General features: G+C 40.3%; 1 protein-coding gene across 3 annotated transcripts in view; it reads right to left on the bottom strand.

The window, feature by feature from the left end:
* WDR26 (WD repeat domain 26) overlaps nt 1-21837 on the bottom strand; it is a 43309-nt gene extending 21472 nt beyond the window's left edge. The window contains exons 1-9 of one of the 3 annotated variants that reach the window (XR_009456710.1): nt 21112-21837; nt 19497-19596; nt 19329-19385; nt 10234-10370; nt 8618-8715; nt 7585-7741; nt 5829-5885; nt 2180-2318; nt 178-318 (exon numbers count right to left, since the gene is read on the bottom strand). Coding sequence is in view for 2 of the 3 variants with exons in the window: in XM_014598083.3 (XP_014453569.3) it covers nt 178-318; nt 2180-2318; nt 5829-5885; nt 7585-7741; nt 8618-8715; nt 10234-10370; nt 19329-19385; nt 19497-19596; nt 21112-21431 (1206 nt within the window). In the remaining variant the exon portion in view is untranslated. The remainder of the gene's footprint in view (nt 1-177; nt 319-2179; nt 2319-5828; nt 5886-7584; nt 7742-8617; nt 8716-10233; nt 10371-19328; nt 19386-19496; nt 19597-21111) is intronic. The other 2 variants (XM_014598083.3, XM_059717518.1) reach the window with 2 other exon arrangements.
* Nucleotides 21838-27089: the final 5252 nt, after the last annotated feature.

The raw sequence follows: 27089 nt of genomic DNA, 5'->3' as shown, positions 1-27089 counted from the left end.
CACTCATTTATCTGTCCATTTTCAGGCTATTTACTAAAATTTATTTAGTAAAATAAATCCAGTTGTTCCATATTCACATATAAAGAACAAATCTGCTCATTGTCTCAGAATTATTATGCATAACAAAAAGATTGCTTAAAATACGAAGTCTTTTATTGGTTATTCATCATTACTTACTTGTACATTCCAGAGCCAAAGCTCAGAGCAGTCGTCTGGGCCACAGGCAACAAGGTAGTTGTCATCTGGACTCCAAGCAATGTAAGAAACACCATACGCATGGCCTTCTAATGTCTTAAGTAGTTTTAGCTGGTGTGTATCCTGAAACAGCATATCAACTAAAATACTTACAATCAACATTTACCACAATGATTTGAACAAATGTTAAAAACAACTCAAGGTAAATCCTGTTGGCTTTATACAGAGAAGACATATTTGGTCCAGGCTTCAAGGTCTGACCCTTTAAGAGGGCAAACCACATTTTTAAAAGAAAAATAAGCTTAACAGTTCTGATTTTTAAATCAGCACTTATTATACTGCTAAATCCATCCTTAAGGCAGGGGGGTAGGAGGGAAGGGGGAATCTCACATGAAGAAAAGGATCAGCAAAATCTTCTTCAAGAACTTTTAAGTCCTCGAGTAAAACACTTACACTAAGTTCAACACTGCAGGACTTATCTTCACAATTTTTTGAAAAAAAAAAAAAAATCTTAATTACATGCTGAAGCACACAGTAAAACTCGTTTGAAGAAAAGGACTAGTAAATCTTCCTCAAGAATACCGTTTTATTTTTCCATTGCTTTGCACGTGAAACTCAACCGTTAAGAATTCAACACAATGAAAGGGCAGATTGCTGTCCATAAAGCAAACTATAGTTTATACAATAAATTTCTGCAATTTTTTGCAGAGTGACATTAGAACCAGTCTTTACAGTCTAATCAAGCAAGCAAGCATTGCTCTACATGTTGCAACACGGAGCAAGTTGCCTTGCTGAGGGCCCCAACGTGATTACAAGACCAAGACTAGAATTTTAGGTTTCTTGGCTTTTGCTCCCACAATACCCATGTCAACCCCAATTCAACTGAGTTCTGAAGGACGCAGTCACATTACTACTACTACAAAAAAATCATGTTTTTCTTCAGTTTTTTTTAGTTACTTGAAATATAGTAGGAAGGAAAAAAAAGATACAGTAGAGGCCTGGTTGACACTATGAAGAAAACGAAGTCTCATGTGGAACAAACCAAAGATGCAAGGCAGCAAATCTTATGAGAAGGAGCAAGGAACACTCTTGAAGATGGATACAAGAGGATAAAGAGATGCAGAAGTTAAAAGAAAGCTCTTCAAAAGGAATGAAGACCAGATGCAGTCTGGGCAGACTCTAGAAGCAAGATAGGTAAGAGGAACGGAGGAGCATGCACTGTCCTCTTTGTCCTTGCTTCCAACATGTGCTGTATGGATACTAGCTATTAGAACAAAGCCTCCAAGCTCAAGTACAAAGAGGCACATGTACACCAACAGTGACAATGTATATGTGAACAACACTTGATGGAGAATTAAGTCTTTAAAATATTTCTCATCCGTTTCTAATACTAGTTTGTCTACACCATTAGATATGGATGGACATTTGATCCAAATAATTCAGTAATCTCTCTGTATCATTGATCATACTGATCTCAAGCCTTCTAAATCTGTCTCAAGTAGAACAAGTCACATTAAGGATGAATTATACAGTAATTGCAGCTATATTAACAATTGGTCCAGCAGAGTGCTACTGGAACTTTATTCTCCAAGGTTTTATTACCTTGTTTCCGTATTTCAGATGAAACCTCTGTCAAAAAGTGTCAGTTTATTGAAACAAAACAAAAACCCCACTTGCATTTGGCAAGATCCCTACAGCTCAAGACAATTTCTCCCATCACAAAACAGCTAACAGCCCAGCGATTATAGCACTCGCTCAGAAAACAAGAGGCTATGTTTAAGACCCCGCTATGTCTACTGCATAAGAAGAACTTGAATTTCATTTTCCACATGAGTACCATGAACTGCTGCGTTATTAAACTGCTTTCTCTGGTCCAATTTAATAAGTTTCAACAAAGCAAGCCAGCTCCACCAGGAGATGGAGTGATTCTTGCCCAGCACACACACACGCCAACATACATTTAACATAAAACATGCGCACTTACTGGATCAACCTGCCATATAATAACAGTGGTGTCCTTTGATCCTGTTGCTAGTTTAGTGCCATCATTGGAGAATTTACAGAACCATACTTCATTACAATGCTCTGTAAGTATCTGCTGTGTGTAACATGGAAACTGTTTCCTGAAAAACAGAAGAAGAAAACAGTTTAACACAACCCAAGAAGTAATTTGAAATATTAATACATTTTATATATGGTAAATATTTTTTCAAGCAACGCTCTCAAACCATTATAATTGAGACTTCTTACCAAACACCCAGTAAACCCATACAGTTTGTGGTGATATTGTTATTATATACTCAATAAGGACACAAGACTGTGTGGGTTTACTTTTGCATGCATTTTTTTTTTTTTAAAACAGAAAACATCTATAGAAGCAAGTTACTCATACTCCCTTCTTATCCCTTCCCCTTTTTGGGTCAATTTTGTTGGCTAAAATTGTCATCTCAGCAGGAAACAACTGCATCTTCCTTTAAATTTTGTAGAGCACAGAGAACTCTGAAGCCTCAGTTTGACTGAAGCCCTTTAAGTCCTAGGGTAAAACATATTTGACCTATTTCAACACTGCAGGACTTGTCTTCACTTTAACAATTCTTTGAAAAAATGATCTTGATTACATGCTGAAGCACACCGTAAACTTAGCATCCAATACAGAATCATTTTTCAAGGAAACTATAATGAAAGTCTATTAGCTCACAGGTCAATTTAAGTTTTATTTAGTGTTCAGAACAGCGGTAGTTTCCAGAATAATATCTTCTAGGTCTGTGGGAGAGAGTAATATATAGTTTCCAGAGTAATATATCCTACATCTGAGGGGGAGAGGGACAACAACCCAACTGTTTTGAGGTCTCGTTACTAAGAGTCCATTCTGCACAAATACACACTGAAAAAGTATTAATTCTTATGAACTATAATTATGGCAATAGATGGATAAAAGGATGCTACACTGTAGAATGTTAGGCTTAACTGTATATTAATTGGAAAAAGACTCCATAACTTCCAGTCACTACTCTATTGTGAATTTAGAGTAAACCATTTCAAACAGAAATTAGTCTACATTTTCTGTTACATATTAAGTAAATCCTATAGTTAACTTAGTAAGTTTACACAAAAACTAAGCTATGTTATATTTAAAGGTTATCTGCAAGAAGCAAGTTGTTTTTTTAAGCGGAGAAAAAATTAACAACAAAAAAAGCATTACTTGAGATCAGTTTTTATACATATTTACCCTACTAAACAGTCCAGTTTGCTAAACACTGAAGGCACATTAGGTTATTTCAACCCAAAACAGCTTACATGTATTAGCCTAAGTGTAAAGTGCTTGGGGTAAGGCCAGGCTTTATTTATTTGTACAATGCCTAGCACAAGGGGGTGCTAAGCTCATTATTTAGGCCAGGCTCTCCAATTTCTAAGCTCCCAAGGGCCACAGCAACAGGGGCTATATGCCATGTGGGCCACACCAGGTGAGCCATAGGCCACTGGGCTTCATGCTGTTCTACAAGCCTGCACAGACAACCCCGACCACTGCCCTGTATGGGTGCAATCTCAAGCATGCCCGATTCCCTCCTCCAACACCACATGTGGCTGGGGCTCACACAACTCCCTGCATGGCAGCACACTGCCTCACTACCCAGAGACTTAACTCCGGTAGTTGAGCAGCCCAGACTTGGGGATCAAGTGCTATCACAATACAATCACTCATACAATTTATTTGGTTATAAAAGGCTTAGTTAAAAATTTAAATTACGCTGAAAAGAAAATTCAAGGCACCAGTTACAGTCACAAACAAGAAACTCTCCTACTTTATTCAGGACTTCGTTAAGTACAAGTTTCGGAAGTAAGCAGAATCAGCCACAAAAAGCCCTAATAAACAATGTTTATTATGCTAAGGATACATGAATCCTGCAAGATACTCTCTGCTTTCTTTAAAGTTGAATGCTCCTAGCATTACTCTATACAGAACAAACTGTACTCCAAGATTCAGAGAATCACAAGGCTGATCTGCACTCCTACAGCTAGTTATAATTGGAGAGTCAGAAACAACCCTTCATACATGCAGAGGTTCTACATTATTTGATTTCCCTCCTCCCCCCAGTACTGGTGATCTTTAGACTGCGCAAGTTAGTGACACTGGTTCTAAAGAAAAAAAAAAAGATCTTGTTTTATGCATAATTCAGTGCTATTAACAATGCTTTAATACTAGTGAGCCAGGTCTAATACTATACTTCAAATTTGAAGTAGTTGGATTTTTTTTAAGTAACTTAAAAAAAACCCCATAAACATTTAGCATAAAGATATATAAAAATGTGAATAAAAACAATGCCATGGTTAAGCCAAAAAGGGTGTTAGGAAACAGAAGTGTGTTGCTCAGACATTATTTACAGTAGAGGAGTTGCATTAACTGGCACTGAACTAGAATGAGGGAGTCCATTAACATGAAATTCACTTGCATCAGATCCTTCAGTCGCAAAAGAGAATTACATCCTCTACTCGAATGAATGACGATGCAATTCATATATACAGCAAGACTTAAGTAACCATTCAACTGAGCAATAAATTGGTTGCTTTAAAAACTTGATATTCTGAGGTGGTCTGAAGACAAGAAGTTGCTTAATGAAGTTGGCTGCTTGAAGAGGTTTCATTTTATTGAAAATGACAGTTGCTCAAACAAATTCCTGCAAAATGCACACAACTAGGTTGTTTCATTCATGGCAGCATATTTAGCCAGTCTGTCAATGCAATGCTTCATTTCCACTCTCTCAACAATCTGGCTCATCAGTATATTTTCATATATTTAGAATTAAAATTTAGTCCTCTAGGATCAAAGCCCCATTTTGAAATTAAGAAAAACAAACTGAATTTATCTCCACTGTTTATGATGAAAGTACTGCAGTGGGGAGGAGTGGCAGAACTGTTTAGACACTGACAGGGTTAGAGCTGCTGAACTAACCAGTATCGTTAAGAAGCAGTATTCACTTCCTCCCCCCAGAAAGTAAACTCTTCAGCATAAACAGCCCTATGAGCCATAGAGTAAAGTGAACATCCATAAGAAGAGGGAAGAATAAGTTGTTTCCACTTTCATGTTCTCAAGGTAGAAAAAAAAAAAAAAAAAAAAAGAAAGAAAGAGTTAGAAATGGACTTTAAACAAGACACATACTCTTAAATGGTCCCTCCCCCACCCCCATTTTACTTTTTTCATTATGTTATTTCATTATTCATAACTGGCCCAGACACAGTAATGTGGCAAGCCTCACCTTCACTCCAAGCACTTTCCCCCTTCATGCCCTTCTCCAAACATCCCCCCACCCCACCATGCCTCCGCTTGAGAAGCAGAAGTGATTTAGTCTAACTCAGCAATATACCTATTAGTGTGAGACAAGCATGCTTGAGCACAATATTGCCAACACAGATTAGTCCCTGACTCAAAAGGTGTGAAAGTTTTAAGTGGTCTATCATTCTTAATATAATGGAAGTGATATCATGGATGTCTTTTTAAGCTATTACAGTATTATTATTTCTATCTGTTTGTTTATGCATACTTAGAAGCCTAAGCATAAATAAATAAATAAATAAATAAATAATAATAATAATAATAATAATCCGAAATTTGGCTTCCACTGTCTTTAACTCACCTCATTATGCCCAAGCATTGCAGCATGTACGGCGCATCACATATTGATCTCAGACCCCTGCAATAGGTAGGTACAATAGGTTGAGTTGAGGACAGAGTGGAAGCCTTCATCTTGAATGTTTTGTGGGGTTATAGACTGTATTTCATTTTTTATTCACCCAATTTACATGCTTGAACATGGGCAATACAAAATTTAGGGGAAAAAAGTAAAAGAGGAGGTGAGCAGGTATTTACATGCGGGTGATATTTAGACAAGCATGGGCAAAGTAACAGTCTCCTTTAATGTCTGATCAGAACTGAATGTAATTTGAAATGTGTCTGCATGTTTTAGTTAACTAAATCTCAGAGAAGGGCAAGTCAATTTTACTGCACCCTGCCAACTACATCATTAACATACACTTGGGGACTGGCAGTATTAAAAGCTAATATGCTACCCAATTCACCACTGGCCTAACTCTAAGAATTTATTCTGAAGGAAAATACAAAGGCCCCAGTTCCCCTCTCACTGAAAACCCTCATCACCAATTCCTTCTAGAAATCAAGTGAACCAAGATGGCATTGTAGCAATCAAAAGTAGCAAGACTACAAATTATACAAAAAGTTAGAGCTAAAACAATTACTTTGATGTGTTAAATTAATAACCTTACACTAAGTTGTCAGATGGCTGCTGTAACAGAATACTATGGAGATAACTATTTTCCAAAGACAGAGTACAAATCCTAAAGATCCAGGTTTTCAAAGAAACTTGATTTAAGAGCAAAATTACAGGGCGATATCAAAGATGTTCTAGCAATAGCAAGCTACTGTGGCCATTTACATGAAGAAAACCTTCACTAGAGACAGATAACTGAACTGAACTGCTATTTAAAAAATTAGTGTAAAATTCACTCCCAATTTTGCAGTGCTACTTTAGCAGGCTACAACTTGTGGCTGTCATTCCTTAAGTTATATCTTGCAGACATTTACAAGTTTTGTCTTTCCATTCAAGCAGCTTCTCTTAGATCATTGATGAGCTCTGGTTGGCTGAAGTTCAAACACCACCGTTACTTAGTCCATTAAAAATTCCATCCCTGCCCTCCCTCCCTCCACAACAAAAACCCATAAGTTTGTGCACACTGAAATAAAATGGAAGTTAGAGCCAGACAACCCTTATAAATTTCAGAGTTTTAAAACATTTGCATGTGCTCAGCCTTATTTAGTTTGCTTGACACATTTGCAGCTAGACCTAGAGAGTAAAACACATTCTGTTTTCCCATTTAACTCCAACATTAAAAAAACCCAACATTCATTATAAGCTAAATCAGGAGCATAGCTTTGATGGGTAAATTTTAAATTCCCTAGCACACAAAAGATTAAAGACAGAGTAGGTATGTAAAATAGTAGCAACTGTTCTTAAAAAGTGACAAAGTATCACTTAAACTCATCCTCAGACATTAGAAGTAGGAAATTCTTGCCTTAACCTAGAGGGGTGTATTATCTTCATAAGCACCCCATCTTACTAAAAGTTTTCAATATTACCCATAATGGAAATGAGTTAGAGCACTAGCTATCAAGAAACATTTTGATACATATTCTCCAGTTTCTTTGTACGGTCATTAACAGGGACTGGCTTTTCCTAGACAACTTCAGCATGTTCCATTTCAAAACAGGACTAAGATACCTATAGTTCAAAAGGAACAAAGATTGCTCATGTGGACATCTCTTTAAAAAAGTAGATCTTGCTACCCAGATTGAAAAAAGTGGAAAGATTCTCTTACCTACTACAAACGTGGTCTATAAGCAATGAGACAGAATCTAGATTATTATCTAGTTTGGTATTGTGATATAGGCACCGGTCCCGTTGTAGCTCCACAGCTTGACGTAATAGATTCTGTAAACGCCTTGGAGGAAGCATCACTGAAGGTGGTAGGTATGCTTTAAAATAAATAAAACACTATAATAAAATATCTGTGTATAGACAGGGGTTTAGGTTGTAGCCGTGTTGGTCTAAGGATATAGGCAGACAAGGTTCCTTGGGTGAATTTGATATCTTTTATTAGATTTATTACATTTGGGTTGGTCTAATAAAAGATAACAAATTCACCCAAGGAACCTTGTCTGTGTATAGACATGCATTTTATACTTCTGAGTGCTTTGGGAAAAGCTCTTTGTAAAAATTTCTGATTCTTGGTAGATTAAAAAAAAAAAAAAAAAAAATCCATCCTAGTGCTGAAATCTGTTAGTTAAATCCCCCATTGTACAGGTATAAAGTCAATATACAAGTAAGAATTCCATGTATATAGTAAGTGATCATTATACACCGATGTTAAACTAAAAAAATCTCAGTTGCAAAAGCCCACTCAGTCATACTGTGCTTTTTTTTATTTTTTTGTATTCCCTATTAACAGAAGACATTTTAAACAGTACTGTAGGACTTAATCAAAACGTTGAGTGCATCACGTAATATGACAGGCCCATGGAAATTGAGAAGTAACTCAAATCCCAAGACAGAAAAATCCCTGAGCTAGTATCAAGAACAGTGTAAGACACTCATGTTGGTAACATGGAAACAGTAAATTAACACCCAAAGCAGACAATGAAAGCAATTTATACCCTTTCCATATACTGCAGAGATATGGAACTGGGAAAAACGAAAGCTGCCATTACCAACAACAAAATCTTAGTAAATTCGACCAATGGCATACCAGAATTACTAGCAAGTGTAGCTCCCTTAGAAATTAACCCTGTTTAAGTTGGTGTACTTGATTTAGAAAGATCTGTATAAACAGAGAATACTAAAAGATATCTTACTCTGGAGCTTGTCCAGAAGTTTAGATCTGGAAGCTGTTCCCTTCCCTTCCCATTCTGCTTTTGCACGTAGGTCTTCTGCATGACTACACATCAAGTACCTGTTAAAATATAAAAGATGAACACAGATTATGATCTAAACCTTTCAGAATTAGTTATCACTTATAACATGGTGCATATGGCAATGTTCCTGCTTACAAGGATTTTTTTCTGGAAAGAGTGTGGGAAGAGGGAGGGTTCTCTCAGCAGACAGCTTGTGAATCAAAGCTCCCCCCCCCCAACCTGCTTACTAGAGCCAGAGTGCGTTCATCTTCAGAACACAGCAAAACACCACTCACCCAAACCACAACCAAGCAAAAGCTTGACTAAATGAAGGAGTCAAAGGATGAACTGCGGCAAATAAACAGGGATAAGAACTGAGGCCTTCTGTAAACTGCCCTACTCTCCACCCCCAGAAGATTAACTCAAAGGCTTCAATATAAAAATCCCAATTCAATCATTTAAAAGTTTACAGTGATTTGAAATATTTGGAATAAGCACCAAGAATACCTAAATGGCAACAAGTACAATTTAAACAGATCTAAATGAGTTTGAGAGGTATTTGCAGCTGCATCACAACAATGTTTTAAAACAGTATTTTCCACTAATAGTTTTGTTAGCTATTACTGCTCCATGAACACTAGAAGTTGGTCCCTGGGGTGATGAAGAGACAACAAATGAATACGTTTTATTGTTGGACTCTGAGGCATGGCTAAGAACCATTTGCTCCAAAAAAAATTAAAAAATCCCTTTAATCATGTTCCTTACTAAAAGGCTATGAGAGAGGCCAGATACCATAAAAAGTAATAAAGAAATTGAGAGATTTTGGTGGAAATGGCCTTTGCAGTAGATAAAAACAGAGGCCACTGTGTACATGCCTGACTTCTCCACAGAGAAAATCTGGGGACTTAGTTACTCCTGTAGAAGAGAGGGTGAATACACCCTTAAAAAAGAAGAAATTTGGAGGCATAACAGTTTGGGTTCCTAGTCTATAAAAATAGTCGTGAATGCTTGGCTTAGATAAAAGAAATGCACATCAGGATACAACAGAAATACACATATAATCTTCCCCTGATCATTTCAACCTGTTACCTATACCAGAGTTTGGAAACCTATGGCTTGTAGGCCAGATCCATCCTGCAGAACCATTTGATCCAGGCTACAGATATGGACTTGTGGCATGTACTCTCCCCATGCCACTGCTGGTAGGCAGGTCCTGGTGCCTGCTGACCAGCCTCTGACTTGGGGTAGATCATTCTGATCTGCAGCAAAAAAGGCTACCTACCTCTGCTCTATGCTGTTGGCTTCTGAGCTAAAACAGATCGTGAAGTGTTAGCATGAATGAATGAGAAGAGGCAAAAAAAAAAAACTATGGAGTTTTTCCATTGATTTCGAAAGAGAATGGGACTGGCCCAAAGAGAAAATAAGTTATTTCACTCTGACGCAGCTACAATAAGTACACTTCGAAAATTATTAAAATAAGACACATAAAAATAATGACCAGATTGTTTTGCCCTAGTTATAACATCCCTCAAGAAACTCCGTACAACTAGCTGTCCAAGTCTGAACAACACCCTTACCCACTGAGGACATGAATGCGCTCGGTATTATATTTCAGTGGAGTCAGTTCACATCGTAGAACTTGAAGAGCCTCCAGGACCTTGCCATCCTCCAGGTATTCCAGGTACTTCTGCTGCAGCAGCAAAAACTTCATCCTCTGACATGACAGAAAGCAGCAGTCAGAGGAAAAAGGTTGACTGAAGTTTCAGAAAACGTTTGCGCCTAAACAGAACAGTAGAAACCATTCTACTATGCCCTTCAGATACATAACTATACGTAATGTTTCACTACTTTAAAACAGAGATTCTTTTGGCTGGTCTTCCCATAAAACTGTGGTAGTTATATTAGAAGCTGTCTACAAGTTCCTCTTTCCCATTTGGTGGAGCTTCAAGTACCTTCTACATCACTCCTCACCCTACTACTCCCTTTAGTCACCACCCCATAGAGGAGGTTTAGATGGGACTTGATCAGTTCCATGTTCACTTCAGAAAAACCTATACCCTCTCCACATATGGTGAGTAATAAAGAAAATTAGCCAGCAGGTCAAGTCAACATGTAGTTGTACAGTTTGCATGGGAGCTCACTAAGGAGTTACCGAAATGGCTGTGTAAGATGCCATAGCAACAGATTACATTCTGGAACTTGGAAAAACAAGATAGCAGACAAGTAAAAGTACTTGAACTTTTATATTAAACCCTGCCACTTTCTTCCCAAGGATCACAGAAAGTGATTGCTTCCCACAGAGTTCACCTGACCTATGTTCAAATCACTCTATTAAAGTTCTATTGTGAACTTCACAAACTTCTTCACAACCGGCTTTTCATCAATAGCCAATTCTACCTTTATTAAAAAGCAGGCATTCAATGTGGCATTAAAAACCTGCAACCCTGGAAATTTCTAAGTATGCTCATCTTTAAAATGAAAGTAAAACAGTTTGGTTGCTTCCAGATAGAGTTACTTGGTGTTTGATTTTTTATTAATTTAATTTGCATGACTTCATTAATTTCAGGGCCTACTGCCATGAGAAGAGACATTCCCGGCCTGCAACTAATGGGTTAAGGCAAAAATCTGTTTTTAAGAAAAAGTGTAATTTGCTAGTTTCTTTCTGGGAGTGACAAAGAATAATGCTGCACGTGACTGAACTTAAGCACGATTCATTATCTTATCCCCTTCCCAGCCCCCGTGAGATGAGCAGATCCCAAAGACTGTCAGATCCAAAATGTAAATATTTGGTCAAATATTTACGTACTCATTACTACAATGCTAGTTCATTACTAATACCTTGTGCAGTTCTAAACTAGGTATTACCATCTTAGAGTCAAGGTATCAGAGAAGCAAACAAAATATTTATGATGTTAACACCTTATATATTTACACTTACCAAGGTTTACTGCATACTGCTATTTTACCTCAACTAGTGAACCTATATTGCTCCATTTGGACAAATTCATGTTTGTTTATTGTGCAGTAACTCAGTGCTACAGTTTTAACTTCTACTGGAATGCAGAAACAAGAACTTAATTGAGAAAAAAATTGATACGCGTTTCTAGTAATTTAGAAAAAAAATAAGCTTAAGCTATTTGATAACATCACTTTTACATTTTAAAACAATTACAAGCCATATTTTAAAAAAGCAAACTCTTTCAAATTCTCATCTTCTACTCACACTGTCATCATTAGCGTGGACAAAGATGGTATATACCAAGTCAGTCATTGTATAAAATTCCTTCCTATATTTTGATTCGATTAAAGTGAGACGGAACTCTTTCAAAGAGTTCAACTGACAAGATCCCAGATCACATTTTTCCTGAATTATTTTAATACTTTCTTTCCTTCAGGAGAAAAGTACTGCAGAATGCTGCTAAAGATTCCAATTCTCACTTGTATTTTATACAGAATTGTTTTTATTATACTGTTACCATGTCTTACACTGCACGCTAACTTTTACCTCCATCTCTCCTCTTTGCATTTTTTTTTATGAAGTTATGGTTCTAGAAATACCACTCTCAGTGAAGGAGAAAGGCCAAAAGAGCAACTTTCTGCAGTGCCAACATCAGCTATTGTGCCTACACCAGTAGAACTGACCATTCAACCCAGATATTTTGCATAGCAATCAAGTGACTGTGCTGTTGCCAAACCAGCTACAGAGAGCATGCTTCTCTTCTGAAAGTCATTAACTTCACAGGTAGCCTGGGCAAGTCCTTTTCCATACCATTCAAATGATGCAACATGAGATTTCATACATTACAGACACTGTTCAAATACTACATGCTAAAAACATCTGATTAATAAGCATAATGGCAAGCTGGAAAGGAGATTCTGAATAGAATTGTAAGTAATATCCATTTTAAAACCTAGATAACATTTTACCTACATTTAAGTTGCTGCTTTCCTGTTGCTAGCTTAGAAGTGTATTTTTGACTGTAACACAGGCACTCTGCCTGAAAACTCATATAACATCTCTCCCAGGTATACAGTTGGTCCAACAAAAGATTAACAACAACAAAACCCTTGTTTTTCATACTTGTTTAGAGAACCCTTAGAGCCAATACACTACAGGATAAATTTAAGAATGTTCAAATAAGGAGAAATTAAGGGTGGAGAACCTCAGAGATCACCAGAACCGTTCTCGCTACAACGTTAAAAAAAAAGTTCTTAACTTATAATAGAAAAAAATTCAGCCCTCCCCATGCTTCCATCAATTTTTCTGAAACTACTACTTGTCTGATAAGGGTCTCTTCAAGGGAGACTAAATTCTGCGTCTCCTGCTCATATTCTCCCCCACTATTAGCATTTATATTATAAGTCTGCTAGTTACTTCTATTGTCAGATGTGATCTTCCCCAACTAGACAGGAGGGACCTTAAAAGGTGCAAGACCCACTCAGTTCCACGCTCAGAGCTATTCTGGAATCTGGAACAAGATCTGCTGGAAAAAATCTCCGTTCAGATTATTTCTCTGAAAATGACACAGTCAATACTATTTATTCTGTTTTATAGTAGCTAGGGTCAGGAGGGTCCTGAACAGATCATTTAACCTTATTGAACAGAATACTAAGTAATATCCCTTTTAAAACCTAGATAACATTTTACCTACATTTAAGTTGCTGCTTTCCTGTTGCTAGCTTAGAAGCATATTTTTGACTGTAACACAGGTACTTTGCCTGAAAACTCATATAACATCTCTCCCAGGTATACAGTTGGTCCAACAAAAGATTAACAACAACAAAACCCTTGTTTCTCACACTTGTTTAGTGAACCCTTAGAGCCAATATGGTTCTTATTGAACAGAACACCAACAGTACTAAACTGATAAGGTAGAGGGTGCTCATATATTCAACTCACACATCTTTCTTCTAGACATTTTCTTTAACTATTATTTCAAGACTTTTTTTTAAATTAAGAGACTTCAATAATCCCTATCAATTGTTCTTGTTATAGGAGAAAAGAGTTTTGAGACAGTAACTATAAACCAAATGCTTGCAGTGCAGCTTGAGATATAGTTGCCACTTCATTGCTGAATGATCATAATAAATCCAGCAAAAACTATGTCTGTTCCATGTTCCAACAGTAAGGAGTCCTCAGTATATCAGCTGGGAAAAGGGGGGGAGGGGGGGGAAAGAATACTGATGGGGCATGACATCCCAAACTCAGGCTAAAAACTTTTGTTCAATTAAATACTACCTCATGCTGCCATACAATACTCAAGTTCAAAATAAAGTGTAATCCTGCTGTTTCTAGAAATTTTACAAATTAAATAACCTTAAAATTTGAGCCAAAAATCCAATGTTATCATAATGCGACTCCGCATGAATAGCAGCTTGGCTTTATTTGAACAGATTTGACTTTTTTCTTTAGTTGTATGCTAATGCTTTATTTTCTTCCCAATATACTTTAATACTTTAAGAAAATATGTTTAGTATTTGTTTAAGTCTTAGTTGTCAATGAAAAACCATATAACATTGAGACTTTATAGTCTTGCACTTAATATCCAGAGACTGAAAAAGCAAAGTCCAGGGCCTCATCAATATCCTTACTCTGAAAACATGAATGCAAGACAAAGTTGATAAGCACATTAGAATATTCTAATTAAGTTTCCCTTTTCACGTTTAAGTGACTTAAGCACATGCTTGAATCCATATTTAGAATGGACCCTATCTTTCAATATATTGAATTTCCTCAAGTCAAGACCATTTGAAGCAATCTGATCAGTGTTTACGGCGTGAAGTCAGTAGGATGCATGTGCTTAAGTCACTTAAAAACATGAAAATATATCTATAATATTTAAGTTTCAATTTAACTTTTTATGTACTAAAACTCTAAATAATTTCTCATCATGAAAACACTGATGTGGCTTTGTTCTGAAGTGCCAAGCTTGTCACCAAAGCACGTTGAAGATACAGTTTTAGTGCCTAATATTGTAAACCCTTAGGCACATAAGTATTCCCACTCACTTCAAAGGGATTGCTCATGCAAGGAGGTTATGTATCTGCTTAAAATAATTTGCAGGATCAGGACCTGAATTTCCAAAGTTTTGTTTTTCACCTATGACAGTCTCATAAAATTCAGATAAGGCACTCTATTGTAAGTGCTTGGCTTTGTTTAATGAGGCTATCGATAATTTATCGCATCTTAATCTAAGTTTGCAACCATACATTTTTCAAGTTAGTTTAAGAAAGCCTCAAACCAATTTAGATATGCGGCTTAATAAAAAAGTTGATTTGTCAGCAAATTAATTCACTCCATATGTCAGCAGCAGCTATATCACATTAGGCACAGGCAGCATGTAGTTAATATCATGATGGACAAACAACATGTGCATGGTTTACTTCACCATTAGAATGGCGAAAAAACAAGCACAGGACATATGAATCGCATACTGGAATAAGACTGCCCAACCTGTTATAGAATTACCACAAAAGAATCAGGAATAAGACTAGTACATTAGTACAGGTGTCATTCGTCCTGCATATTCCAGCAAACATTTACTCAAGTCAAATATAGACTAGTACTTAGTAGTAATGAGACTATGTAACAGCAGCTTACTGCAAGCAGCTACACTGGGACAGATGATTATCTGTTCACTCTGGATCCCAACATGATTTAGATCAGTGTAAAAAAAATAAAAAATGTAAGTTATACCCACATAGCTAGCATGAGTTTTATTATGCGCCAGGGTGCCCAAAGCTTAGTGCAGAGAAGTGAAATTCTGCTTTGAAATCATAAATGTAGACACCGATATACTAGGGTGGGGCTACAAACAATTTTTTTAGTGCAATGCCACTAAACCATGTACAAGTTAGGGCTCTCTGGTGAAGTCTTCTCATGGCTCTTCTCAGACAGACGCATCATCTGAACTACATTAGAGGATGAGGAGACATAACTGATCATCTAATTCATCAGCACAAATGCTACTCAGTGGTATTTAAAAATATTACAGACATATGAATGGAGGGAGAAAGCTCCAGGCATAAACCTAGGCCTAATCATGGTGTGGCAGCTGCACGCAAACAAACAAACAGTTTATTTGCAAGCAAAAGTGAGCAGCCTGTGCAATCAAAGGCAGTTTTCTTACACTTTCAAGTGCCTTTGGCTTGTCCAGGGTCTGCCACAGTTTGGGTTGGGTCTATATTAGTTCTAGAGATTGGGTCATATGTCAAAATCAGCAGCTTTTTAATTGGGAAAAATTAAAGTCAAGACCAGCTTGACTTTCCATGGGTGAAGCAGTTTCTATGGCCATGGACACATGAACAGAGCATACTCGTTTTAATTTTCAGTTCTGGCCAAAATCCAACAACCCTTTAGTTCATTTGTGGTTTTAGACTCTGATCAGCACCTTCAGCAGCAGATCTCAGAATACTTACAACATTACTCCCGTTTGCACAGATTGGGAAATTATAGCCTGCTATAAAATTCTGTGCATGCACGCACACAAACTTAGATTTTGCTTTTAAACTGCTCGTGTGAAAGCAGCCTGATATGCAGATGGTTTGACAAAAAAAAAAAAAATTATATATATCATATTAAAAATAATTCTTTGCTTGTAAAGCTCACATAAGCTACACTGAAAGTAACTACTTCTCCACCCAGGCATTTAGTCTTTGCAGATATGCTCGATTAGATAAACTGCCAGGTTAGGAGTCAAGAAGCCCAAAACAGATGTTTGGTTCATAAAAGTTGAATTTCTTTCCTTAAGCAGTGTTTTTTGGGGTTTTTTTTGTTTTTGTTTGTTTTGTTTTTTTAAGTATACCTCACTACAACCCAAATAAAAACACAACACATCTATACAGACCTGTAATAAAATTGAGGTTATGATTTAAAACAAACTGGAATAGTATGGTACCTTCCAAGATAATGTTTAAAATGCCAAGATAAAAAAGGTAAACTATTTCCCTAATGAGGAGGAAAAAATAAACACAGTGCAGGCACCAACAAGATGACTACCAAAATAAAAAAAATCTGAATGGATTTCAAGAAGCTGGTAAGAATGGGAGAAAGATGCCTCCTCCGCTGCCCTTAAGAAGCAATTCAAACATAACTTTGGGTATGTCCACAGTACAGAGCTCAACCCTATGCCTAACTTGACACAGATATGGCAGCAGAGCCCCATAGTGATGATGCAGCAGGCACTGAAGAAGTTCTGTCTGTAGCTTCACCATTTCCCCAAACAAACTAAGCCAATAAAAGCTTGGTTGTGTTAATGTAACTACATTCAAATGAAGGGGTTTGTCATATAGCTACCTCAGCTTGAGGGTGTCATTTTCTCATGTCTCCAATGCAGCTATTCTAGAAAAAGACTTTGTAATATAGACCTGGAGGTGTTTGACAGTGCAAAGACCAGCCAGGTATTTAATCCTTTTTTATGCCCTTTTGATTTTCTTGTCAGGTCAGACAAAAGATTTGTCTATTCTCCTATTTTTCAAATGTCTACTTATTTCTCTAAATTAAGATTAAGTTTTGGAATAGCCATCAAAACTAATTCTGACAATTACCTTTACATTAGCACAGTAAATAAAACCCCTGTACAAAACATGTTCATAAACCCATAAGGAAATACTCTTTCAACAGCTGCTTAAAAACTCAAAATTTTAAAATCCTAATCAACTCCAGAAACTTAGATAATACAATGAAGAAAGTCCACAAGTTCCTTAATTTATTATTTTCATAATGCTGTACATCTGAGAGGTCTATTTTAAAAACTCAACAGTTGCTTTTTTAAGATTGTTGCTCACTTCAGCTAGGTCTAATCAGTCACAAACTGAGGGAAGACCATTTTAGATGGACATAAGGAAGAACTTCTTTACCATCCGAGTCTCCAGAATTCTGAATAGACTCCCCCCAGAAGTGGTGCAAGCACCTACTCTGGACACATTCCAGAAGCATTTGGATGATTATCTTGCTGGGCTGATTTGACCCCAGCTGACTTCCTGCCCTTTGGGCAGGGGGCTGGACCCAATGATCTTCAAAGTCCCTTCCAGCCCTAATGTCTATGAAAGCTATGAACAAAAAAAGAGATTCACAATGCAATTAGGCTCTCTTATCTAAACTAAATACATAGAACAAAACCACCCAACTTTCATTTGTTTGACTGCTTGAGTAAAAACTTAATTTCCTTGCTCCAAGGCTAGGATTTACAACACTTTTGCCTTCAAAAGAAATTTCCTAATTAAGTTACCTCCTCTCCCTCCTTCAAACAGTTATAGATTGGCATTTTACATGTTATTACTTTAAAGACTTATTGTTTTGGTCAATTTTTTATAGAATTAAAATTGAAAGCAACATTTTGAAAGCTACTAAGAAATTAACAACATCCTCAAAAAATTAAGAATGGTAAGGTTTGCTTCAATAAAGGCCTACACTCGTAAATATGTACATAATATTCCAGGCTATTCTGTTTAGATAGTAGCATTTCCTGCAGTCTTAATCTTGCCAATCAAAGTAGAGACAAACACTATTAGCGTCACACTATAGATTTCGGAAGGGTTTAAACTTAGACACAATTAAAACACCAAAAATATAAACTTCTTTTAGGCATCAATTGATGTTCTGTTATAACATCTGCTTTTTCCCTACTCTACTTCCTGTTCTCTCTCTTCCCCTCCCCCACTAGACAGGAAGCAGTCCCTTGACAACAAATGAATCAGCTTTAAATAAGAAGCTAAGCAGCCATCAGCTGGTTCCTCATTGTTTACAGGCACAGGTATTAAAAAAAAAAAAAAGCAACCCCCCCCCACCAAAAATAAAAGAGAAATGGCAGCCCATGGTTTTCATCTCTCCCCCAATTTACTGTAAAATAGCATGAATAACTAGTCATTTCAGTAAGCATTTAAGGTGATAAAAATGGGATGTTTGAAGGAATATTAGTTAAAGCTAAGCAGCTACTTTGATCCAGCATCATACAGAGTATACGCAGAAATATTTTGTACCTCAGCACACAGCTTTCACAAAGTTATTGAAATAACAAATAATGAAATACATTGTAACAGTGTAGGATCGCAGGTCCTGTGATTTGACATTACCAGGCTGTCTGCTTTAAGTTAACAAAAAAAGCCAGCCAACAGGACAAAGCACTAAATAAAAAGTGAAACAGCGATACATTTGTCCATTAGAAGCCATTTGGAAAAGCAACACTATTGTTAATTTTCTATAACAGCAGCCATAACATTCTATTTCAGCAAACTCCTCAACACCAATAATACCCTCTACCTGCCCCCTTCCCCAAGCTTGATTCTTTTGGAGGAGGAGGAGAAGGAAGAAAAGGAGGTGGGGGGGGGAAGGGGAAGGACTGCCCAGATTTCTGTGAAGTAACTGAAGTTAACCAACTTAGCTTTTAAGCTAGATATATAGGTTACAGAATCAGTTTTGATCCACTAAAACTAATGGAACTTTGAGCCCATATTGAGTATGTAAACTTGTGAGTATTGTTCTTAATATATAGGTTTGTTCTATGAGGTGCTATGAAGTAGCAGAAGAGCAAAATCAATACCACACCTGGAATAACATGCTGCTTGCTATAACAAAGTACGGTAGCCAACATTAACTTTCAAGTAAGCACAACACTGCATTATTACAAATATTCTCAACTGTATCTGAAACATGTCAATGGGTGCCTCTTACCACAATTGCATGAGGAGAATGCACTAAAGGCTTAAGTTCATTCAGGTCGTTCTCAGCCTGCAGAAATTGGTATAAAAAGAAAGAAACATAAGCCAAGAGGATTGTGAAATGCATCTCAGATGCTATTAATTTTACAGCAGTTATGCAGTCCTACATGCCCTACATTACCTTATCCCATTCTCCTTCCATGACATGATTACGGAATTTGGTAGCAGAAGGATGTTCTAAACGACATCCTGACTCTTGCATGAGAAGATCAACAGTCTGGCTGCAGGAGAGATACAGTGTAAAAAATATGGACCAATTGTACCCCTGCAAATAAACTGATTGCTCCAATAGTTTGCAGCATTGAAAAGCAAGCTTTTTTATTATGCAGATGTGCCACGATCAGAATTGGAAAGTTATAGGGAAGGTGACCTCACTCTCTGACACTTTTTTTTTTTTTAATAGAGACTGGTATGCATCAAAGATAAGATGTCAATGGGTTTGAAAACTGACATGAAGTCCATGATAGCCTTTCCCTTTCATGACTAGCCACCACCATGCAAGCAAGCACTGCTAGTCAAAAATAAAGCAGTGGCAAGCTGTCTGCATGGGTGACAACATAGTTTACAAACACTAGATCTGTCTCTGTTTCTCTGTGACCCCAGGCGTAGCTTTTCTTCATTTCAGGTCTCTGGAAGGCTGGCTCCTTAAAATAAACCCATGAACCTGTAAGGCCCTCCTCCCCTTTACACTAAAAACAGAATATTTACTAGAGTGTGGTCTATGACCAGTCATGGATAGTCTCCTACTGCTCTAAAACTTGCCTATGCCAGTAGTAGATTTTATTTGTGTATTAAGTTCATTAGAAGTGATCCTTTTCCAGAAGAAGCTAGTCTTCCTTTGTAGTACTAGAGCTGAAGATATTCCAGGGGTACCACCTGTAGATTCCCCCCTGAGAACATGCCAATATATCTGTTTAGCTACTGGTATGTTTTAAAGAAAAAAAAAAAAAAAGCAGCAAGATTTCTTGGGTAAAAAAAAAATAAAATAAAAAAGTTAGTCATCTCTCTGTATTCAGCAGATGTCCCCCCTCCCCCACTGCCTAATTACTCAGACAGAAATACTGCAGCAGCCCAAGTGACAGAGGAGTCAATGCACTTGTCACCTGAAGTCTCAATCTACAAAGGAGATCTACAGCTATTAGACATGGGTCCAAACCAAATCCACAACACCCCTCACCCCTTTTACCTGAATAAAGCTTTCCAGTAAGAAAGTGGCCTAAGTGATGGTTGAATTCTCAGGTTGGTTGATCATCAACCAACCAGAACTTAAAAAAAAAACCCAAAACAAAAAACAACCAAAAACAAACCCAAAACCTGTCATATGCAAAAAAAACCCAAAACAAAGCAATACCCTCCCAAAAAGGCCAGCCTCCCATCAGCTGGGGGTTCCTGATCCCTTGACCCTCCCTGCTTGCTGGCAGGGGTCCGGCTGCCCTGGTGTGTCACTGGGGCTCTGCCAGGAGGCCCTACCTGTCACTCGGCCCCGCTGGCATGCACAGGGTGGGCTGGCACAGCCTGGCAAGCGCATCTTGGCTCCATTTCCCCCCGCACCTGATCATCTCAGCTCTGCCCTACTGCTTCCTCCCCCACACTCCCAGGCCCTGGTCCCTCTGCCACGGGGTCCGGCTGTGACGGTGCTCCTCCAACACAGCCGGGCCACGGCACCCCACCGGGGGGCCACAACCCCCCAGCCCAGGCGGAGGTGGAGCCTGGCAGAGGCAGCGGCAGTCACGTACTTGAGGCCCAGGCCGTGCAGGTGCTGCCCGATGAGGCGGATCACGTCCTCGTCCGACTGCGAGAGCCGCTTCTTCTTCTTCAGCTCCGTGGGGGCCCCCCCGGCCCCGGCCCCGGCCCCCGCCGCGGGCGCCACGCCGTTGTTGACGCCGAGGCCGGCGGGCGGCAGCAGCCCGTTGGCGTGAGCCAGGCCGTCGGCGCCGGGCGCCGGCCCCGAGGAGGAGGAGGAGGACGAGGCCTCGCCGTTCTGCGCGCCTAGGCAGCCCAGCTCGGCGCCCGGAGGCGGCGGCGGCGGGCCCGCTCCGGCGCCGTTGGCCTGCATGGCGCTGCCGCCGCGGGCCGGGAGCGGGAGCGGCGCCGGGAGCGGGGGGGCCGGAGCCGGGGACGGGGGGAGGCCGGCTCTGCCCGCGGACGCGCCGGGCTCTCCTGCGCCCGCCGCCGCCGCCGCCGGGGAGGCCCGCGCGCGCTTCCGCGGGGGCGGGGAGGCGCCGCCGGTGTCCGAGTCGGAGGAGGAGGAAGCGGAGGCCAGCGCTCCCTCGCCCAGCGCGGCCGTGGTGGGAGGCCGGGGGGCGGCGGCGCGGGGCGGAGTGGGGCCTGGCTCCCCCCGGGGCCCGCCGCCCACGCGGGCTCGTTCTGCGGGTTGCTGCCGGAGCCCCTCCTCCCTGCCCCGCCCGCCGGCCCGGCCCGGCCCGGCCCGCGCGGCCGCTGCTCCGCCCGCCGCTCGGCTGCTTCTCTAACCAGCTGCAGCCTAATGGAGTCCGCACCGGGACGTCACCGGAAATTCCTATACTGCCCCCTACGTCCACTTCCGCCGCCGCAGCCGCCAGCGCGGGGCTGGTCTTGCCGCCGGGGGGCGGGGCTTAGAGCAGCAGCGGCCGGGGCGGGCATGGAACGCTGTGGGAGGTCGTCTCACGGGGGGGAGGGGAGGGGAAGGGGGGGCTGTGGAGTGTCTGTGACGGGGGGTGACCCCCACGGGGGGAACTTGGGGCAGCTGTAGCTCGGGAGGGGGTGAACCCCGTGGGGGTGGGGTGGAGCAGCCGTGCGGGGGGTCGGGGGGTGAACCCCGTGGGAGGACCTGGAGCAACCAGTGGCTGGGAAGTGAATCCCAACCCGGAGCATCTGTGAGTGGGGGGTGAACTTCATGGGGAGGGACCTGGTGAACCTCATGGGGGGTGGCAGTTGTGAGGCACAGCTGCTCAGTGCCCACCAGGGCACCTGCATGCTTGCCCACTGTGCGCTGGGGGATTGTGCAGGTGTAGGGGGGCGGTAGTGCAGGGATTCTCAATCAGGGCCTGGCACACTGGGCTTCCTGGAGATCCTTTCTGAGGTGCTGCGCAAAGTGAGCTCTGGTTGGTGTGCAGCCAGCATTTGCAAGACACCCCCTCCCCATTCCACCCCCAAGTTTTCCACTAGGAATCCAGAGTGGCAAAACTGTTGGATCTGCCAGGGTCCATCTGAGTTGTTTGCCACCAAAGAGCAGCTCCGTTATTGTTCCCTGGTCAAGTGAGCAAGCAGAAATGTAGAGCTGTCATTTTCTGAGGGGGCTTGAGTCTAATGAGGGGTGCCTCGCGTCCCCAAAGTTTGAGAACCACTGGTTTGGTCAGATGTGTGTGAGATACATATTCAGACTCTGTGTTGGTGCACACAAGTATGTGCACTCGTTATACGTGCAAGCACTAACCTACAGTAAAATTACCAGGCTTCCCATTCAAACAGGCAACCACTCAGAAGTCCCTGACAAGGTTGCCCTTGGGAGTATGCATGAGACAACCATGTGCTGCATGGCCTGCAATTTGTAAGCTTCATTATTTTTTTACTTGGGCTTGCCTGTGTGTCTGTGCTGTGTGTAAATGCATAATGTTTCTCTGCATATTTTGAGTATGTAATATTTCTAAAAGCAAACCAGAAAAAAAAATGGGCACTCCATCCTGCATCGTTCTGATGCCCATATGGGTCACTGACAGGGTTGAAAACTTTAGATCCAGCATGCAGGCATTTCTCAGTGGAGTCATTTTCTGTGGACCAGCACTTAGGTAGAGATGGGAAGCTTTGTCAGCAAGTGGCACAGTTATCTGCTCTCAGCAGAACACTCCTGTGGCTCAGGAATCGTATTCCAGTGGGCACAGACTCCCTTGTCTCCCCAAAGTTTTATTCCTTCTGCCTTTTCCACCCATCTTGTCCCTAGCCTTAGCCATCTTGTCCCTTAGCCTTCATCTTACCCACTCCTATATTTTGTCCCAATCCCATTCTCTGTACTTCCCCAGTTCTTGTCACTACTCCTTAAACTTTCATCATAGTCCATCCACATCTCCTTGTCCAGTCCGTCTTAATCTCCGTCTCCCATATTCTCACCCTAACTTCCCCCTTCCCAGTCCAAGTCTCTCCCCAAATTTCACTCTTAAATCTTCTAGGCTAGTCAGTGTCCTACCTAACATGGATGTAGGTTGTAATGTGACCCTGCCCCACCTGCACACGGGATGCCCAGCTTGTCCCTCTAAGACTTCTCAAGTGGGTGCAGAGGATCAGAACTATAGTCACTCCACAGCCACCTCCACTTCCTTCCTTTCTAATCCAGTTCTTCTCCCTTCCAGCCTTTAGCTGTACCTACCAGGTCATCCACATTCCCCATTCTTCTCCCCTCATCAAAACTCAATGTCTCTTCAGGCCCTTAACCCCTTGTCTCCTAAGCAAGTCAGCCACAGTTCCTCCACTGTATCATGGTTCCTACTCAGATGTGTTTTCCCATCACCACCACATCATTTTCCCATCCCCAAGAGTCTACATCTCATTGCCCCCAGCACCTTAGTCCCATTCACATTCTCTATGCCCAGACAGCTCCTCTGTCATCCCCTCCCTTAATCTTTTATTATTGGATGCAGACTTTCCTACCACAGTTCCTCTCTATGTGACTGGTAGAGAGGACTCAGTGTGATCCAGGTGGCAGGTGGCACTGCTCTGGAATGCTATGGTGTGCTTGCTGTATGAAATAGCTTGCCATGAACATGTGATATTGGTGCTTCTTGACCTGCACTTTCTGCCAGCTGGCTTCCCAATGGAGTTTGAAATGTTGCATTTGATCTATGAAGCCCTAAATGCCTTGTTACAAATAAACTGCCCCTCTTTCTGTGTGATGCCATGACCGCTTCTATCAGAACTGGCACCTGAGCTTGAAATGTCTTTGATCTATTAAAAGACAGACCAATGAGCTGGGCCTTTAAGAAGGCCAAGTCTATGCTCTGATGGTTTTTCCATATCACCCCTGTCACGCGGCTGAGCAGATAACTGAGAACTAGGTCTGTGGAGAAATATAAAAGGAAGCCTTTACCCATATTGCCACCCACAAATGATTGAGGATCGATTGGCTTAATATGAGATCTTAAAAATAATACAGTCCAGGTTATTTTTATTTTTCCCTTGGTGTTTTCCCTTTTGACATTTTCAATCTTTCCTCCACAATCACAAAGACAAAACAGTATATTTTTTTTCTAATGAAAGCTGAGATTCACACCAAATAAGTCCCCTCCAACAGCTGAGGCTTTATAAAAACACCAAGTAGACTGGCCTCTTGATAAAATGGTGAGAACTGACAATGCTGCTTTCCTTAAAGTGGAAAAAGGTCAGGAGGAGAGATTTCTGGAAAAATCATACACTAGCATGAAACCTGCATGGATGTTTTTTGAAGGAGGATACAAACCTGGAGCACCATGGATGCTGGGGGGTAGACAGGACAGAAATGAAGCTCCCCATATCTCCCAGGGTCTTGTTCTGTCCTTTTGCTAGTCTGACTTATTTTGCTTATAGAGGTGGTATAAGAGCTGTAGTGTCAATGCACAGTCTCATTTCAGTGGCTTGGACTCATGAATGTTGGCACATGCTATTCTGGAGATCCAGTTAGTGGTTCCCAAACTAGGTGACCCTAAGTGGTGTCATAACACTTAGGGGTGGGATTGTGAGGGCCATTGCTATGTCTCCACCAGAAGCAGGGTCACAAGCCAACCAGAAGTGGACTAACAGATAGAAAGATTGGGAAATATTGTTTTAAGTTTAATAAAGTTTTCTGTTTCAGTAGTATAAAACAGCTTCGCAGCTGGAGAGTAGGAATCGTACATTAGCTGAGATAAATGTTGAGCACATGAGATAGTTTGGGGCATGCTCAGAGTTGAAGACCCAGGTGTGTGTGCTGAACACCATACAAAACACCTGATTTTGTACAATGCTGTTTTCTTCAGTAGGTCATGTCTTAGGACCCATTTATTGAAACGGCCTCAAATTTGGTCCCCAGACTGGACAAATTTAAAGAAAATATAAGCAAGCATACAGATTTCTGAGCACTTTGGTTAGTCACCTATTATAAAGAAACTGCTCCTTATCTTTACCTATAGCAGAGCAGGCACTTTGCTATATGACACTGTTTCTATCTCTGTGTGCATGCATGTGTGTGTATGTGTGTATACATGCATACATACATACATACAAACATATATATATTGGGAGAAAGAGAGAGTGTTATAGCAATATATATATATATTTGCTGGACAAAATATATATTTCTCTGGGCAGAGTACAAATCTACCAGAAATCAGTCTAAAAGATAAAGTGACAAAGTTAAAATAACTGAAAATGTAGTTCTGGTGGCAAGCGTTGGGCAACCTTAGCTTTAGCTGTCATATATCCAGCTATATTACATAGTAAGCACAGGAAGACAGAATATACCGGTAGGTTGATGCGGTGTGTTTTATCAACCATTTAAGTTGTCTGTTTTTCTCACTGTTGGTAATTTAAATAAACCTGAGTTCTATATATCCACATATTTCACAGAAGAAAATTAGAAACACAAGTTTTGGGGTTTTTTTAAATTTAAACAAATCCCTATATGCTTGTGTCAGTAAAGCCCCTTAGAAACTGTGAAGAATTATCAGACCAGGGAGAGGAAAATTAAAACTAATGTACAGAGTGAAACATCAGTAAAAATAATAAAAAAATAAAATACTTTGAAGTCATGACATGCTTGTATTTAAAAAAAAAGCTAGCTTGAGACATTAAAAAGCTAAATGCAAGTGCTCTTCTCCTCTTGAAAAGCTAGGAATTTCACTTTTTTAACGAAAGTATGCAGTTTCTATTTGTAGGCCTGCAAGCTCAAAACCTTTCTGCCCTTAAACTTGTCACTAGTGAAGGGATGAATATCATCTATGCTAGGACTCAAAGTGTAATCTTTTGTCTGTCTGTTTTGAGGTGGGCTGGGACAGAGACTCCACATTTGAGTGGAAAGAAGGGAACTCTTATTTTTCAGGTTGATATTTGTTCGGCAGGGGAGTGGAGGGTGGGGACTGGTGATGGAGGCTGCTCAGGGGTTGGGAATGTTGGAATGAATTCCTATGGGATGGATCAACAGACAAATTAAGTGAAGTGGCCAGAGGCACCATGTGATATATTATAGGGCTATAACCTCCTATGGAGTGTGTGTATAGTTTTCTTCAATGCAAAACAAAAAAGTAAAAACATCACAAGAGGAACAAAGAAAGGCAAGTAAGTTAGAATGATAGAATTTTCCAAAATGCCAAATAAATTAATGTTTGGACAGATATCTGGGTATATCTGCAGTCTCACAAAGATGAACTATGGACTGAAAACGAACACCATTTTAAATGGCTTTTCTTCTTCCAAGAACTACACAATAAATAGACAGTCTGTGAACAAATTGCCCTGTCCTGTGAACCCATCAGTTCTCTCAGGCTAAACAGAGTTGGGTTTGCTTAGTACTTCAGTAAAGGTGAAAAAAAAGGGTAAAAAAAATCTAGGATGATGCACAAGTGATGTTAATGACTCAGAATATGGCCTCCCTTCTGACTCCTCATTAGCCCCATGCCCAAGGTTACAGTAGGGAACCACCATGCTTGCCTTCAGATGAAACATCACATTGAGATCTTCTCCCTTTATTTATAATAAAGATACTTTGCTTTTTGGTAAGAACAGGGATGTT

This window comes from Alligator mississippiensis, chromosome 1 (genome assembly GCF_030867095.1).
Source record: "Alligator mississippiensis isolate rAllMis1 chromosome 1, rAllMis1, whole genome shotgun sequence".
NCBI lineage: Eukaryota > Metazoa > Chordata > Crocodylia > Alligatoridae > Alligator > Alligator mississippiensis.
The sequence above is the reverse complement of the archived record's forward strand: the minus strand, read 5'-3'. Positions and strand labels throughout refer to the sequence as shown.